The sequence below is a fragment of the Salvia hispanica genome, chromosome 3, assembly GCF_023119035.1.
Source record: "Salvia hispanica cultivar TCC Black 2014 chromosome 3, UniMelb_Shisp_WGS_1.0, whole genome shotgun sequence".
Lineage (NCBI taxonomy): Eukaryota > Viridiplantae > Streptophyta > Magnoliopsida > Lamiales > Lamiaceae > Salvia > Salvia hispanica.
The window spans coordinates 428,964-442,049 of NC_062967.1; the positions used below are offsets into that span (position 1 = coordinate 428,964).

Here is a 13,086-nt window from a genome sequence, read left to right on the forward strand (position 1 = left end):
CAGTACAATTTTGATGGGGTGCTAGCAAAAAATTCTTTCTTGTCATAGTCTATCAACTTTGATGACCCATTCCATATTCTAAAGAAAATGACACAACATTAATGAATATTCACAATATGTTCAAACACTCTTCTTTTGTGACAGGGATGGAAGAAGACCCATGTTTGCAAGTTGATTATTCGTGACTCAAACGTCCATTGACTTGGCTCAATTTCATTTCCTATATTTAAGTCATATTTTATCCTATCAGCACATAATAGTATGGAGGAAGATTACATTATTTGAAGAGATAGGCATTAAGTATGTATATTCGTTTATTGTGAATAATTAAGTTGCATACTTAAATCAAATGTAGGTTGGAATAGAAATAAATCCGAATTGCCGTTGTGAAAGATGTCTAAGTATGACTATGAAACACAATTTCAATCAATTTTGGTGTCCCATTTTATTGATATGACTTGATCAAAATGTGACAAAATATAAGGGACAGAGGGAGTAATTAATTCATATCCTTGATTAAAACGCGACAGTAATTAATTCATATTCTTGATTAAAACGCGACAGGAACTAATACATTTATTATTTTAGTAGAATTTAATTTTTGTTATTTTGATTTTACTTATTTTATACAGTAAGTAGCTTTTGTTAATAACCCAATACAAGTCATCGTGTGGAAATCTATCGTGCAAATTTCGAGCATCGGACCAAAATTTACTGTGAGAATTTCAAGTCATTTCTACGTAAATGTACCTGTGGCCCACATAGATACACTGCCATAGTGCTACACTGCTACTGCACCTTATTTTTGTAGGAATATGATTGCAGTCCAACAAAAAATTGTATCTCTGCAATATACAAACTGCGCACGCATCAATTATTTGAACTAGTTCTAAAAGTAACTAGGCAAGCTGTTGTAGTTACATTAATAATTTCATGATCTGGTTTCTCATTATAATGTGACCATTGTATTGCATGTGAGATTATTACATAATAATGTTACTCTATCTATTCCAAGAAATACTAGTATGAGATTGTAGCGAAAAGATATGGCTCATGTACTATTAAATATAGTAGGAGTATGTATAAACTACAATTTGATTATTATAAGAGGGAAGCTGTCATTTACTATATTGAGTCATTACGTCTGATGACTCGCACAAAATTTATGGTCAATTCTCGTTTAATGTGAGTAATTATTAATTTATTAATTAATTTTGTGTGTCATTACGTGTGGAAAGGAGAGACAAATATGAGTCAATTCCAGCAGCAATAAAAGGTCATGCATTATTGAGATTGATTGTGAAAAATCAGAAAAGGTTCAAGGTTTTTTAAGAGAGCGAGAGAACATTGGGTGATAATTAGTAGTGTTACTTTAAAAGTTATTACGTCTAACTCATCACATTAGTATATTGTTTCACTGTTTGTGTATTTTAAGTTATCGTGCAAATTTCAAGGATTGAGATTGGTAGTCGGTAGAATTTTAAACTGGAACGTTGAATTACCAATCCTGCCAACTTAAAATTGACCGTGCGAATTTTAAGTTATCGTGCAAATTTCAAGTCGTGCGAATTTCAAATCTCTCTTTCAAGCCCAGTCCTAGAAAAATTTAGGCCCATGTGGCAGATTGGGCTTTAAGGAGATCTATCAAAAATAGACAATCAATTCACTTCAATCCATTGTAGTATTGTATTGATGATAAAAGTAATTTTATTTTATTTTTGTATTATAGAATGTGAGAGAAAGATGGATGATATCAAGGAAGTTGCCCAGGCCTACTACCAAGGAGCAGAAGAAGCCGAACAGAAACTCTTCGACAATCTTTTCAAATCACTCGATCGAAACGGTGACAAGAAAGTCAGCCGGAGTGAGTTCCGGAAAAATTTGGGAGAGTACGCCTAGCTACTCCTCCTCCTTTTGGTATATGGATTCGGACATAAGCGATGTGGATACTCGATCTAAACGATGTCCGATGGCCAAAACTGACACGTGCAAATTTCAAGTCATTCATACTGAAGTGCATTATCAAACAGTTGAAATGAGATGAAATATTCATCTTCCTCCATCACTTGGTATTTATGGTCCATCTATTTGTTTTTACTTTAGATTTCTTTGTCATGATGTTTAACTAAAGATGTAGAGTTGTATCCATCGTAGTTGTAGTACTATAAAATATTGAAAATGGGACACCAAATGTGGGACAAAGGCAATAAAATCATTGGATTAAATAGCAAGAGATGGTGATGATGTCAAAGTAAAGTTAAATTTACTAAGCATACACATATATCACTTTCTAATTTGATAAATCATCAAACTGCCGATACTATTTGTCACCATCTGGTTTATATTTTTCGATACTCAAACTAGTTACTATACAATTCAGCATAATATATAACGAAAGATTCCAATCATTCCCTCATCAAGGGACAAGGGCAATAAGCTTACTATTTACTTGACTATCTTCTCTATTGTTTCTTTATGAATAAAATAAAAATCAATAATTTCATTAAATAACTAAATATTACATAATTGAAATCCCAAATAATATAAACATAATTAAAAAAAAATTGAAATGAAAACTAAAGTTACATAATTTGAACTCTAACCTCTTGTTCTTATAATCTTCTCCTTTGAGAATAATCAGTCATGGAAAAATGAAAATCTGCATAATTATAGCCTAAAGGCTAAAATAATACGGCATTCATTATTCCTAGTATTTAGTGTTTAACCTATTAATATTGATCATACGATAATTCCATCCACAACCAATTCAACTACAAACATAGTGTGAATTAATCAAAGTGGCCAATTCAACAAGACACAAATAAATCATCTATAAATACCAATGAAACTAATTAAACTAGAATCACCAAAATCAAATTTAATTAAAAAAAAATGGCCGTAACCAAAGGCAATAAAAAGCCTCATGTTTTGGCCGTGCCGTTTCCGGCCCAAGGCCACGTGAAGCCGCTCATGAAATTGGCTCGCCAAATCGCCAAACACGGCATTAAGGTCACGTTCGTTAACATCGAATGCGTCCATCGCCAAATCCTCTCTTCCTCCCGGGCCGAGGCCGAGGCCGAGGACGAGGATATGCAAAACTTGGTGATGACCTCCGTGAGCGACGGGCGGGGCCCGGGCGAGGAGCACGACGTGTTCAAGCTGCTCGACACGCTGAGAAACTCGATGCCTCGATCGCTGACGGAGCTGATCGAGACCATCAACGCTTCCACGCCCGATGAGAGGATCACTTGCGTGATTGCGGATATCACTATGGCTTATCTTTCGCGGACCGCGGAGAGTATGGGGGCGGAATTCGTCGTTTTCTCGCCCCCCTCGGCCGCGGCCGTCGGCATACTCGGGCTGATTCCTAAGCTCCTCGAGGAAGGAAGTATGGATCAAGATGGTGAGATTTCCCGCCTAATTCTTCATTTTAAAATTAGTTTTATTTTTATGTTACTCCCTCCGTCCCGGATAATTCGGGTCACTTTGACCGGACACGGGTTTTAAGAATTGTAATGAAAAGTGAGTTGAAAAATTTAGTGGAATTAGGTCCTACCTTTATAAACTATCATGACTAATCCTAACATGCCATGACCAAAAATTGCAGGAAGTGTGACAAATGGAGTGATAACAAGCCTCTCCAAAGACATACCAGAGTGGAAGAAAGATGAATATTCATGGAGTTTCGCAATCGACCTAAAAACTCAGAAGATCTTCTTCGAATGTTCTCGAAGGATCGTCAGAGAAGTATCCGAGGCCAGGCTACTGATAAGCAACACTTGCTACGAGCTCGAGACCGCAGCTTGCGATCTCACCCCCAACCTCCTCCCGGTCGGGCCGCTGACCTTAGTCAACCCGGACGGCCCGAAGCCCGGCCCGAAATCATGCAGCTTCCACCCTCAGGACCTGTCCTGCCTAACCTGGCTGGATGGCAAGGCAGATGGATCGGTCATCTACGTCTCGTTCGGCAGCCTGGCCGTTTTCTCCCAGCAGCAGCTCGACGAGCTCGCATTCGGGCTCGAGATGTCGGGCCGGGCTTTCCTGTGGGTCGTGCGGGCGGACCTCGCGAACGGGTCGCGGGCCGTGCTCCCGGACGGGCTTGCGGGGGAGAATGGGAAGATCGTTGAGTGGGCCCCGCAGGAGGAGGTTCTGTCGCATCGCTCGGTCGGGTGCTTTCTGTCGCACTGTGGGTGGAATTCGACTCTGGAGGGGCTGAGCAGGGGCGTGCCGTTTCTATGTTGGCCTTATTTTTCGGACCAGTTTCATAACCAGAAGTATATATGTGATAAATGGGAGATTGGATTGAGGATTGATCATGATGAGAATGGGATTAGGTCTAGGCATGAAATTAGGGAGAAAATTGATTTGGTTTTTTGTGATGATCGTTTTAGGAAAAATGCATCGAGGCTTAAGGAGGTTACTAGGGAGAGTGTTGGTGAAGGGGGCTCTTCTTACAAGAATTTGAAGAAATTCATTGATCATCTTAGGAAAATATGTTGAAGCAGTCTTATCAGTGTGATAAAGACCAGACAGAAGAATTCAGCCTAAAAGACTAGTCTGTTTACTCCACACCAGTTGTTCTCACAACCGATGTGGGAATTGAGTCGGTAACAAAGTGCTTGTGTTTTTTAATTTGTGTGCTCTGTTTTATAATTTTCTTGTAATGTTCACTTTTAAAATTCATGTATTGTGATTCAAATATCTAAGTTAGTGACTGATCAGAATTGAATGAAAAATCGTTATTTTAGAATAGTCAAATATTTAGATAAGAAAATCATACGTATACATTAATTATTCTTGTAGCCACATATATATAGCATGACTAATTAAATTCTTATGAGCTTCAAAATCTACCAACATTCATACAAATTGATTTCAACGCGAAGCCTAAAGTAAACATCTCCCTCAAACGAATCCGTCGACAAAGTAGCGACGCCTCGAGCCATGAAGAAATCGCCGGTGCCTCCGATGACGGAAATGTCCCTCGTCTTGTTCATCAACGGATCAGCCCCGGCGAAGTTCAACGTGCCCACGTAGTCCGTGGAGTTGAAGAGGAACGAGAAGCTGAGCCACGCGCCGTATATGCTCTTTTGGTCGTACAAATACATGCCTTGGGCCCGGCCCACGGGCGCCGAGTGCAAGTTGTTGTCTAGGGTTATGGGGTCGTCGAACGCCACCAAGTCCCCGAAGTTGTAGGGCGTCGCCACAGTGGTCTTGTTGGCCCACTGTGGGGACCCAATGATCGCGGAGGTGGCATTTTCGTAATTGTGCCCGTTGTAAAGGATGTCGTGGAAATAAAATACGAGTTGCTGACATGGCGGCCGGGAGTGGGGCTTTCGGCCGCGGGGGGCCGAGGCGGCGGTGGAGATGAGGAGGCACAAGAAAATGGCCTTCAACATAGATGTAGTGGCCATAATTTAGTAAGTGAAACTAGCTAGTAGATATGTGTTACAAAATTTAGTCTTGCTATATTTTGCATGTGTGTGAGATTGGATTTATAGGGGACTTGCGGTTGGTGAGCTTTGAAAATTAAATGATTTAATTACTTACGTAAACTACTTTTATTAATAAAATTCATTCCTTTTATTAGGTATGTGCTAGTTTGATCCTTGTGCTTTTATGTTCTATTTCGATTGGTCTGTGTGTAATATTTTTACTTTATTAGGTTATTGCATTTCTATTATTGCATCAACTTAAGGAAACGAGTAATTTTTTTATATTTTAGAGAAGAAAAGAAATAGAGAAATCAAGATTCCAATTTGTCAGTATTGAAAAATTCAAATGGTACTCGACTACTTAAGTTAGGAAGGTCCCTCAAGTCAACTTTTTAGAGTGGTAGCTTTAGATGTTTAAATCATACATATGGAAACATTTATGTTTAATTATTTTTCCACTCCTAAATTCTAATCCTCAAAGTGGAAAAAGTGAGTACTCACGGATGCCTAGTCAAAAAATTTGGATATTTGAACTCGAAAATTACTTAAAGTGCAAACTCGATATCCGACCGGATACATTTTTGGTTATTCAAATACCGATATGGGTATCTGGACCCAAAAATTCTGCTACTCAAATATCCAACACATGAATTCAAACCGACAAATTTGGTATTCGAATACCTAACATATTCTAAATTATTACCCCACCCTATAAAACCAGGTACTTTATTTTTTCGCTCCTATCAAATTTCTTTTAAAATCGTGGATTTTTCTCATAGTTTATTTATTTTCCCCATGATAGTACTAAGTACTAATTAACTCTAATAAGATGAGATTTTCCCATGATATTAATTTATTGTTTTCATGAACGTAATTTTGTAACTCTATTTAAAACGGAAAATCAACCGTATCTTTAACTCTTCATTATCTTTCGTTCTATTCATATTTCTCTTCATGTCTATATATGAGAAACTTATTTATCATTAGAATGTAATTTATTTTATTTTATTGTATCATAATCTTATGTCCAAATCTAGTAGAAAGTTGCAACCTTTTTCATTTTGGTCAGAAATGATACAAGATAAAGAGGAAATTGTCCTCCATACATGCATCTTTTATACACCTACCACAATTATTGATTTGGAAAATATGAGAGAAGAAAATTCCATTGGCTTTCTTATTCGTTTAATTGTCAAATTTTAAGATCTGATGACACGAGTTGGTGGGCATGGTAAGAGATGAAGACAACCACTTTGGAGTGAAGTCACTAAAATAATTGTATCATCATATGTGCATATTGCAAGTTAATTTATTTTAACTATGTTTATAAGCATTTCTTTTCCATGCGGTACATTTTTTTAATTTAAATATTTTATTCATGAGAAATTGAGCTCATTGTAAGGGATTTTCTTTCATTAAACGATAGTGTCTCTCACTCCCCAAATAAGTAATAGTGCTCCACTATATTTTAAATTTAAATGTCTCATTTCTACACAGTGATAAAATAATGCAAAAATATAATACTAAAATTACTTTTATCATCAATACAATTTTATTTACATTTTAATGGATTGTTCTGAATTATATTGTCAATTTTGTTGGATCTCCTTAAAGCCCAATATTTCATACGGGCCGCACGGCCCAAAAATATCTACGAAACATGTTCTATTTTCTTTAAGTATGTTTTTTTAGAGGATATGAAATCTAAATTAACAACCCATGTTTCTTCATAAATGCAATTTTTTGTATATCATGTTAACTAAGTAGTCATTTTTTTCTTTTAATTTTATACACCTTTTAAGTTTTATGAATTTATTTAGGTCTTAATTTAATTTTTTAAGTTGTGATGACACCTATTAAAACGATAATGTTTTGGACACAGATTTATTTGTCTCAACAACATACCTACAAATCAGCGATGGAATTAGAAGGAAAAAAATATACAATCTTCAAAATTAATTGCAAATCGCTACATCATTGCATTGACAAACCATCATTCCCCGATAATACTCTTTATATTTTGTTTGTAAATATTAAAATAATTGCAGTTCAATTTAGTTCCAGACCTAACTTAACTTGCTTTTTATGTAAGTGGTGGGATTGCGCCATTAGATTTATAATTTTGCAGTCATTAATTTAATCAATATATTAAACAATTATTGATCCTCAAAGGCTCATTTTAACTTGACGCTCTCAAATGACTTCCTCTTTAGATTATTTTATCATTGTTTATTCCTTTGGTATGGGTTTTCCCATGTTGTATACTACGCATATAATCACACAAAAGATGAATGGCGTCGTCACACACTTTTTTGTGATGATCGTTTTAAGAAAAATGCATCGAGGCTTAAGGAAGTAACTAAGGCGCTAGAGTGTTAGTGAAGGGGGCTCTTCCTACAAGAATTTGAAGAAATTCATTGATCATCTTTGGAAAATAAGTGCTTGTGTGTTTTAATTTGTGTGCTCTGTTTTATAGTAATTTTCTTGTAATGTTCACTTTAAAAATTCATGTATTGTTATTCAAATAGGAATGTGATTAAATACAAACTCAGATTGTACAAACTCCAAACTATTATCTGGAATATTGAAAAATGTCAACAGAGTTTCAACGGTAGTCAAGGATTGATGTTGTGCCGATATTGTGTTGATACTGTGTTAACATCAAAATCTTGAAATTTTACCCTGTGTTGATATTGTATTGAAGTTGTGTTCAGGAGTTTAGAGTTTGTACAATATATAAGTTTGCATTTTATCACTACCCTGTTCAAATATATCTAAGTTCAGTGACTGAAAGAAAATTCGTTATTTTAGAATAATCAAATATTTAGTTAAGATAATATTTAGAAAATCATACATTAATTATTCTTGTAGCCACATATATATAGCATGACTAATTAAATTCTTATGAGCTTCAAAATCTACCAACATTCATACAAATTGATTTCAACACGAAGCCTAAAGTAGACATCTCCCTCAAACGAGTCCGTCGACAAAGTAGCGACGCCTCGAGCCATGAAGAAATCGCCGGTGCCTCCGATGACGGAAATGTCCCTCGTCTTGTTCATCATCTGATCAGCCCCGGCGAAGTTCAACGTGCCCACGCAGTCCGTGGAGTTGAAGAGGAACGAGAAGCCGAGCCACGCGCTGAATATGCTCCTTTGGTCGTACAAATACATGCCTTGGGCCCGGCCCACGGCCACCGAGTGCAAGTTGTTGTCTAGGGTTATGGGGTCGTCGAACGCCACTAGGTCCCCGAAGTTGTAGTGGGTCGCCAACGTGGTCCTGTTGGCCCACTGTGGGGACCCAATGATCGCAGAGGTGGCATTTTCGTAATTGTGCCCGTTGTAAAGGATGTCGTGGAAATAAAAGACGAGGTGCTGGCATGGCGGCCGGGAGTGGGGTTTTCGGCCGCGAGGGGCCGAGGCGGCAGCGGCGGAGATGAGGAGGCACAAGAAAATGGCCTTCAACATTGATGTAGTGGCCATAGTTTAGTAAGTGACACTAGTAGATATATGTGTTGCAAAATTGAGTAGTCTTGCTTTATTTTGCATGTTTGTAAGAGTCGATTTATAGGGGACTTGCGGTTGGTGAGCTTTGAAAAACAATGTTATTCAAGTTGTAACTTGCATAATTTAATTACTTACGTAAACTATTGTTTCATTAATAAAATTTATTCCCTTTATTAGGTAGTATGTTCTAGTTTGATCCTTGTACTTATATGCTTTATTTCGATTGGTCTGTGTATAATACTTTTACTTCATTAGGTTCTTGTATTTTTGTTATTCATTAATTTAAGGAAACGAGTATTTTTTTTATATTTAAGAGAAGAAAAAAATAGAGAAATCAAGATTCCAATTTGTCACTATTGAAAAATTCAAATGATACTCGGCTACTAAAGTTAGGATTTAGGAAGGTCCCTCAAGGCAACTTTTTAGAGTAGTAGCTTTCGATGTTTAAATCATACTTACTACATATGGAATTAATACGGACAGTTCGATTTTAATTCGTTTAGGGTTTAGTAATTTCTGGAAATATTTATGTTAGTTATTTTTCTACTCCTAAATTCTAACCCTCAGAGTGGAACACTACAAAAAAATCGTTATTTAGTGGCCGACATATCCGCCACTAAATAGTGATTTTTCCGCTACTCAAGGGGTTAGTGGCGGATTCAGTGACGGAACGGTGACGCAGCAATATAATCCCTGCTAAAATATCAGTGGCAATATAACACTCTCCTAACTAAATAATAGCCATTAGATATTCAAATTAAGGGCTTAGATCATTAATCCTTAAATGTCAATACGATCAACGAAAAACGTCAATAAGACCATAGGATTAATTCCAAAAAATATCAATAGGGGTATTAATGTCAATTAACTACATGTTTAGTTATAACTAACTTTTAAAAAAATCCCAAAACTTTAAATTCATATAACATATATCAAATTAAAGATAATTTCATAAGAATTCCAACGATATCATACATGCATATGTTCCGACGTCAAAATTTGAAAAAAAAATTCAAAAATTTTTAATTTTTTCGTACAAGCAGAAATGTCAACATACTATATAAAATATGTCAATATAATACACTTAGAATGTCAATATAAGCAATGGGTTAACATTCTTAAAGCATTGTGTTGACATTCTCAAAGCATTGAGTTGATATTTTCGAAACACTAAATTGACATTTTCATCCAAAATCCTAATTTGGAGTTTTTTTTATCTTTTTCGATTTAATTAATAAAAACGAAAATTACACGTGGCAAATTGTAGACCACAAGTTTTTTAAAATCCTATGACCTTAAATTAATCGTAATTAGCAATTAAATGATAAGTTAGCAATTCATCACTCCCCCTGTTTAACTATTCATTATCTTTCCTTCTATTCATATTTCTCTTCATGTCCATATATGAGAAACTTATTAATCATAAGAATGTACTGTAATTTATTTTATTTCCATACATGCATCTTTTATACACCTACCACAATTATTGATTTGGAAAATATGTTAGAAAAAAATTCCCTTGGCCTTATTCGTTTTAATTGTCAAATTTAAAGATCTGATGACACGAGTTGGCGGGCGTGCATGGTAAGTGATGAAGACAGCCACTTTGAAGTTTGAAGTCACTAAACTAATTGTATCATCTTTTGTTCATATATGCATTTCTTTTCCATATAGCACATTTTTGAAATGTAAATATTTTATTCATAAGAAATTGAGATCGATCATCGTAAGGGCATCCACAATGGGATGCCCTATGCACCGTCACGTTAGTATTTTTATCCTCCTCCTATTCCACCTGCAGTGGGGCGGACTATAGCCCGCCCTAAGCGACGCCCTAAGCATTTTACTTCTATTTTGTATTTATATTTTTAGGTTTGCAAATGTAAATAAAAATAAACATATAAAAACAACATCGGACTATTCGGATAATCTCCGGAATCCATTTTGCTTGAAATGTAGAAAATGTAGTGTGAAGTGTGAATTTGAGAGTGAAGTGAGTGAAAAATGAAGTGAAAAGGAAGGAATATATAGGTTTTGAAAATTTAATAAAATTAAAAAATAAAACGGAAACGCGTCGCATTGTCCGTTACCCATAGTCCGCGTCGTCCACAGTGGCGGACGATGGGTATCCTCCGCGCATCGTCCGCAGACGATGTATTGGGCGCGGACGATGGGTTACCCATCGTCCGCGATGCTACAGTGGCGGACGATGCTGAACGCTAAACCCTAAACCCTAACCCATCGTCCGCCCCATTGCGGATGCCCTAAGGGATTTTCTTTCATTAAACGTTAGTGTCTCTCACTCCCCAATTAAGTGCTATTTTTAAAAATAATTTTCTTCCTATATAAATGTCTCATTTCTACATAGTGATAATGAAAATTACTTTTATTATCAATATTTGTATTTACATTTTAATGGATTGTTCTGAATTGATTATCCTTAAAGCCCAATCTGCCACATGGGCCACAAAGCCCAAATTTATCTAGGACTCTGCAAACATGTTCTGATTTCTTTATTTGTTTTTTTCAGAGGATATGAAACCTAAATTAACTGCACTTTTTTGTATACCATGTCAACTAAGTAGCCAATTTTTTCTTTTTGATTTTATGCAAATTTTAAGTGTTTAACGGACTTGGATTGCGTTAGTGTGCTAACTAATTTACAGTAATAACTAATAACTTTCAATATTGTGCATTAAAATTATCAATACAAAGACATAAGTTTATCAGCTGATAAATTTATGTCTTTGTGTTGATGTTTTTAACCTATAAAATTGATATTAGTTATTAATTATTACCATAACTTAGTTAGTATTTGATCACACACCCTTATTTTGGTGTTAATTTAGTTCTTTTTGTCGTGGTTGCACCCATTAAGACCACGTTGTTTTGGACACAGATTTATTCGTAAAAATTCACATTAAATATGAACAGGTGCGAGTTATACATAAACAGCCTTAAGTAATTGAGTCAATAATTGTCTCAACATCATACCTACAAATCAGCGATGGAATTAGAAAAAATAAAAACAATCTTTAAAAAAATTGCTAATCACTACATCATTGCTTTGACAAACCATCATTCCCCAATAATATTTTTATATGGAATATTTTGTTTGTAAATATTAAAATGATGTTGTCCCAGACCTAACTTAACTTGCTTTTTATGTAAGTGGTGGGATTGCGCCATTAAATTTACTACTATAATTTTGCAGTCATTTAATCAATATATTAAACAATTATTGATCCCCTCAAAGGCTCAGTTTAACTTGACGCTCACAAATGACTTCCTCTTTAGATTATTTTATCATTGTTTATTCCTTTGGTATGGGTTTTTCCATGTTGTATCCTACGCATATAAAGTATAATCACACAAAAGATGAATGGCGTCGTCACACACTTTTAACTATTCAAAAGCACAAAATTGCAATAATTTTATTAGTTCTTGATCATTTTTGTATTTTATTGTTGGACTTACCTTCGGAAAATGGGACCTAAGTTAGTATAAAGGTTTACAATATAGTACTTTTATAATAATATTCTAGTCACTTTTGTAAAGTTTTGATCGCATAGACCACTAACTTCAGTTAATGTTAATATAAGCATGTAGACTGTTGTGCCAGAAGTATAGAAAATGAGTGGTTCCTATATTTAAAGTTGATAGAGACACGAATGAATCAAAATATATTTAAAATAATATACATAGATCTAAGAGTACATATTTAGAGAGATTAATAAATTTGATAGGTGTTAATTTTATTTTCTTTTATGACGTTCATCTCGTATCAACAAAGTGCAAATTACAAAAGCTCAAATTCATAAATTTTCGTAAAACATTCTCAATTTTAATCTAGTACTGTATAAAACTTGTATTATCCATTTAAAATAAATTACATAGAAATATGTGTTCCTCATGTACGTGTGCCCTCGAAAATTGAAATGGATCAATATCGGAATAAATATACACTCGAAATGTTAGTAAATTCATAAAGTTATAGTGAGATCAAAACTTGCTTTCATAGCTATAAATATGATTGTTACTACTACTATTTTTAAAAGTACACTAAGCAAAAGATTTTTCTTTACTTGCAAAACACTTCCTTACATTAATTAGGATGTTTCAAGTTATTGAGTAGTTTTATT

The 13,086-nt window shown here is 35.1% G+C and overlaps 3 protein-coding genes across 3 annotated transcripts; 1 reads left to right on the top strand and 2 right to left on the bottom strand.

Moving 5' to 3' along the window:
* Positions 1-2,892: 2,892 nt before the first annotated feature.
* LOC125210685 (UDP-glycosyltransferase 83A1-like) lies at positions 2,893-4,533 on the top strand. Its single transcript, XM_048110248.1, has 2 exons — positions 2,893-3,403; positions 3,608-4,533. Exons 1-2 carry the CDS (start codon positions 2,893-2,895, stop codon positions 4,498-4,500), a joined length of 1,404 nt encoding a protein of 467 aa, XP_047966205.1. The 3' UTR covers positions 4,501-4,533.
* Positions 4,534-4,813: 280 nt separating this feature from the next.
* LOC125216851 (dirigent protein-like) lies at positions 4,814-5,455 on the bottom strand. The gene has a single exon (XM_048118624.1). The coding sequence runs from the start codon at positions 5,412-5,414 to the stop codon at positions 4,851-4,853; it is 564 nt and encodes a 187-aa protein (XP_047974581.1). The 5' UTR covers positions 5,415-5,455; the 3' UTR covers positions 4,814-4,850.
* A 2,821-nt stretch (positions 5,456-8,276) lies between these two features.
* On the bottom strand, positions 8,277-8,959 carry LOC125216949 (dirigent protein-like). Its single transcript, XM_048118740.1, has one exon. The coding sequence runs from the start codon at positions 8,918-8,920 to the stop codon at positions 8,354-8,356; it is 567 nt and encodes a 188-aa protein (XP_047974697.1). The 5' UTR covers positions 8,921-8,959; the 3' UTR covers positions 8,277-8,353.
* Positions 8,960-13,086: the final 4,127 nt, after the last annotated feature.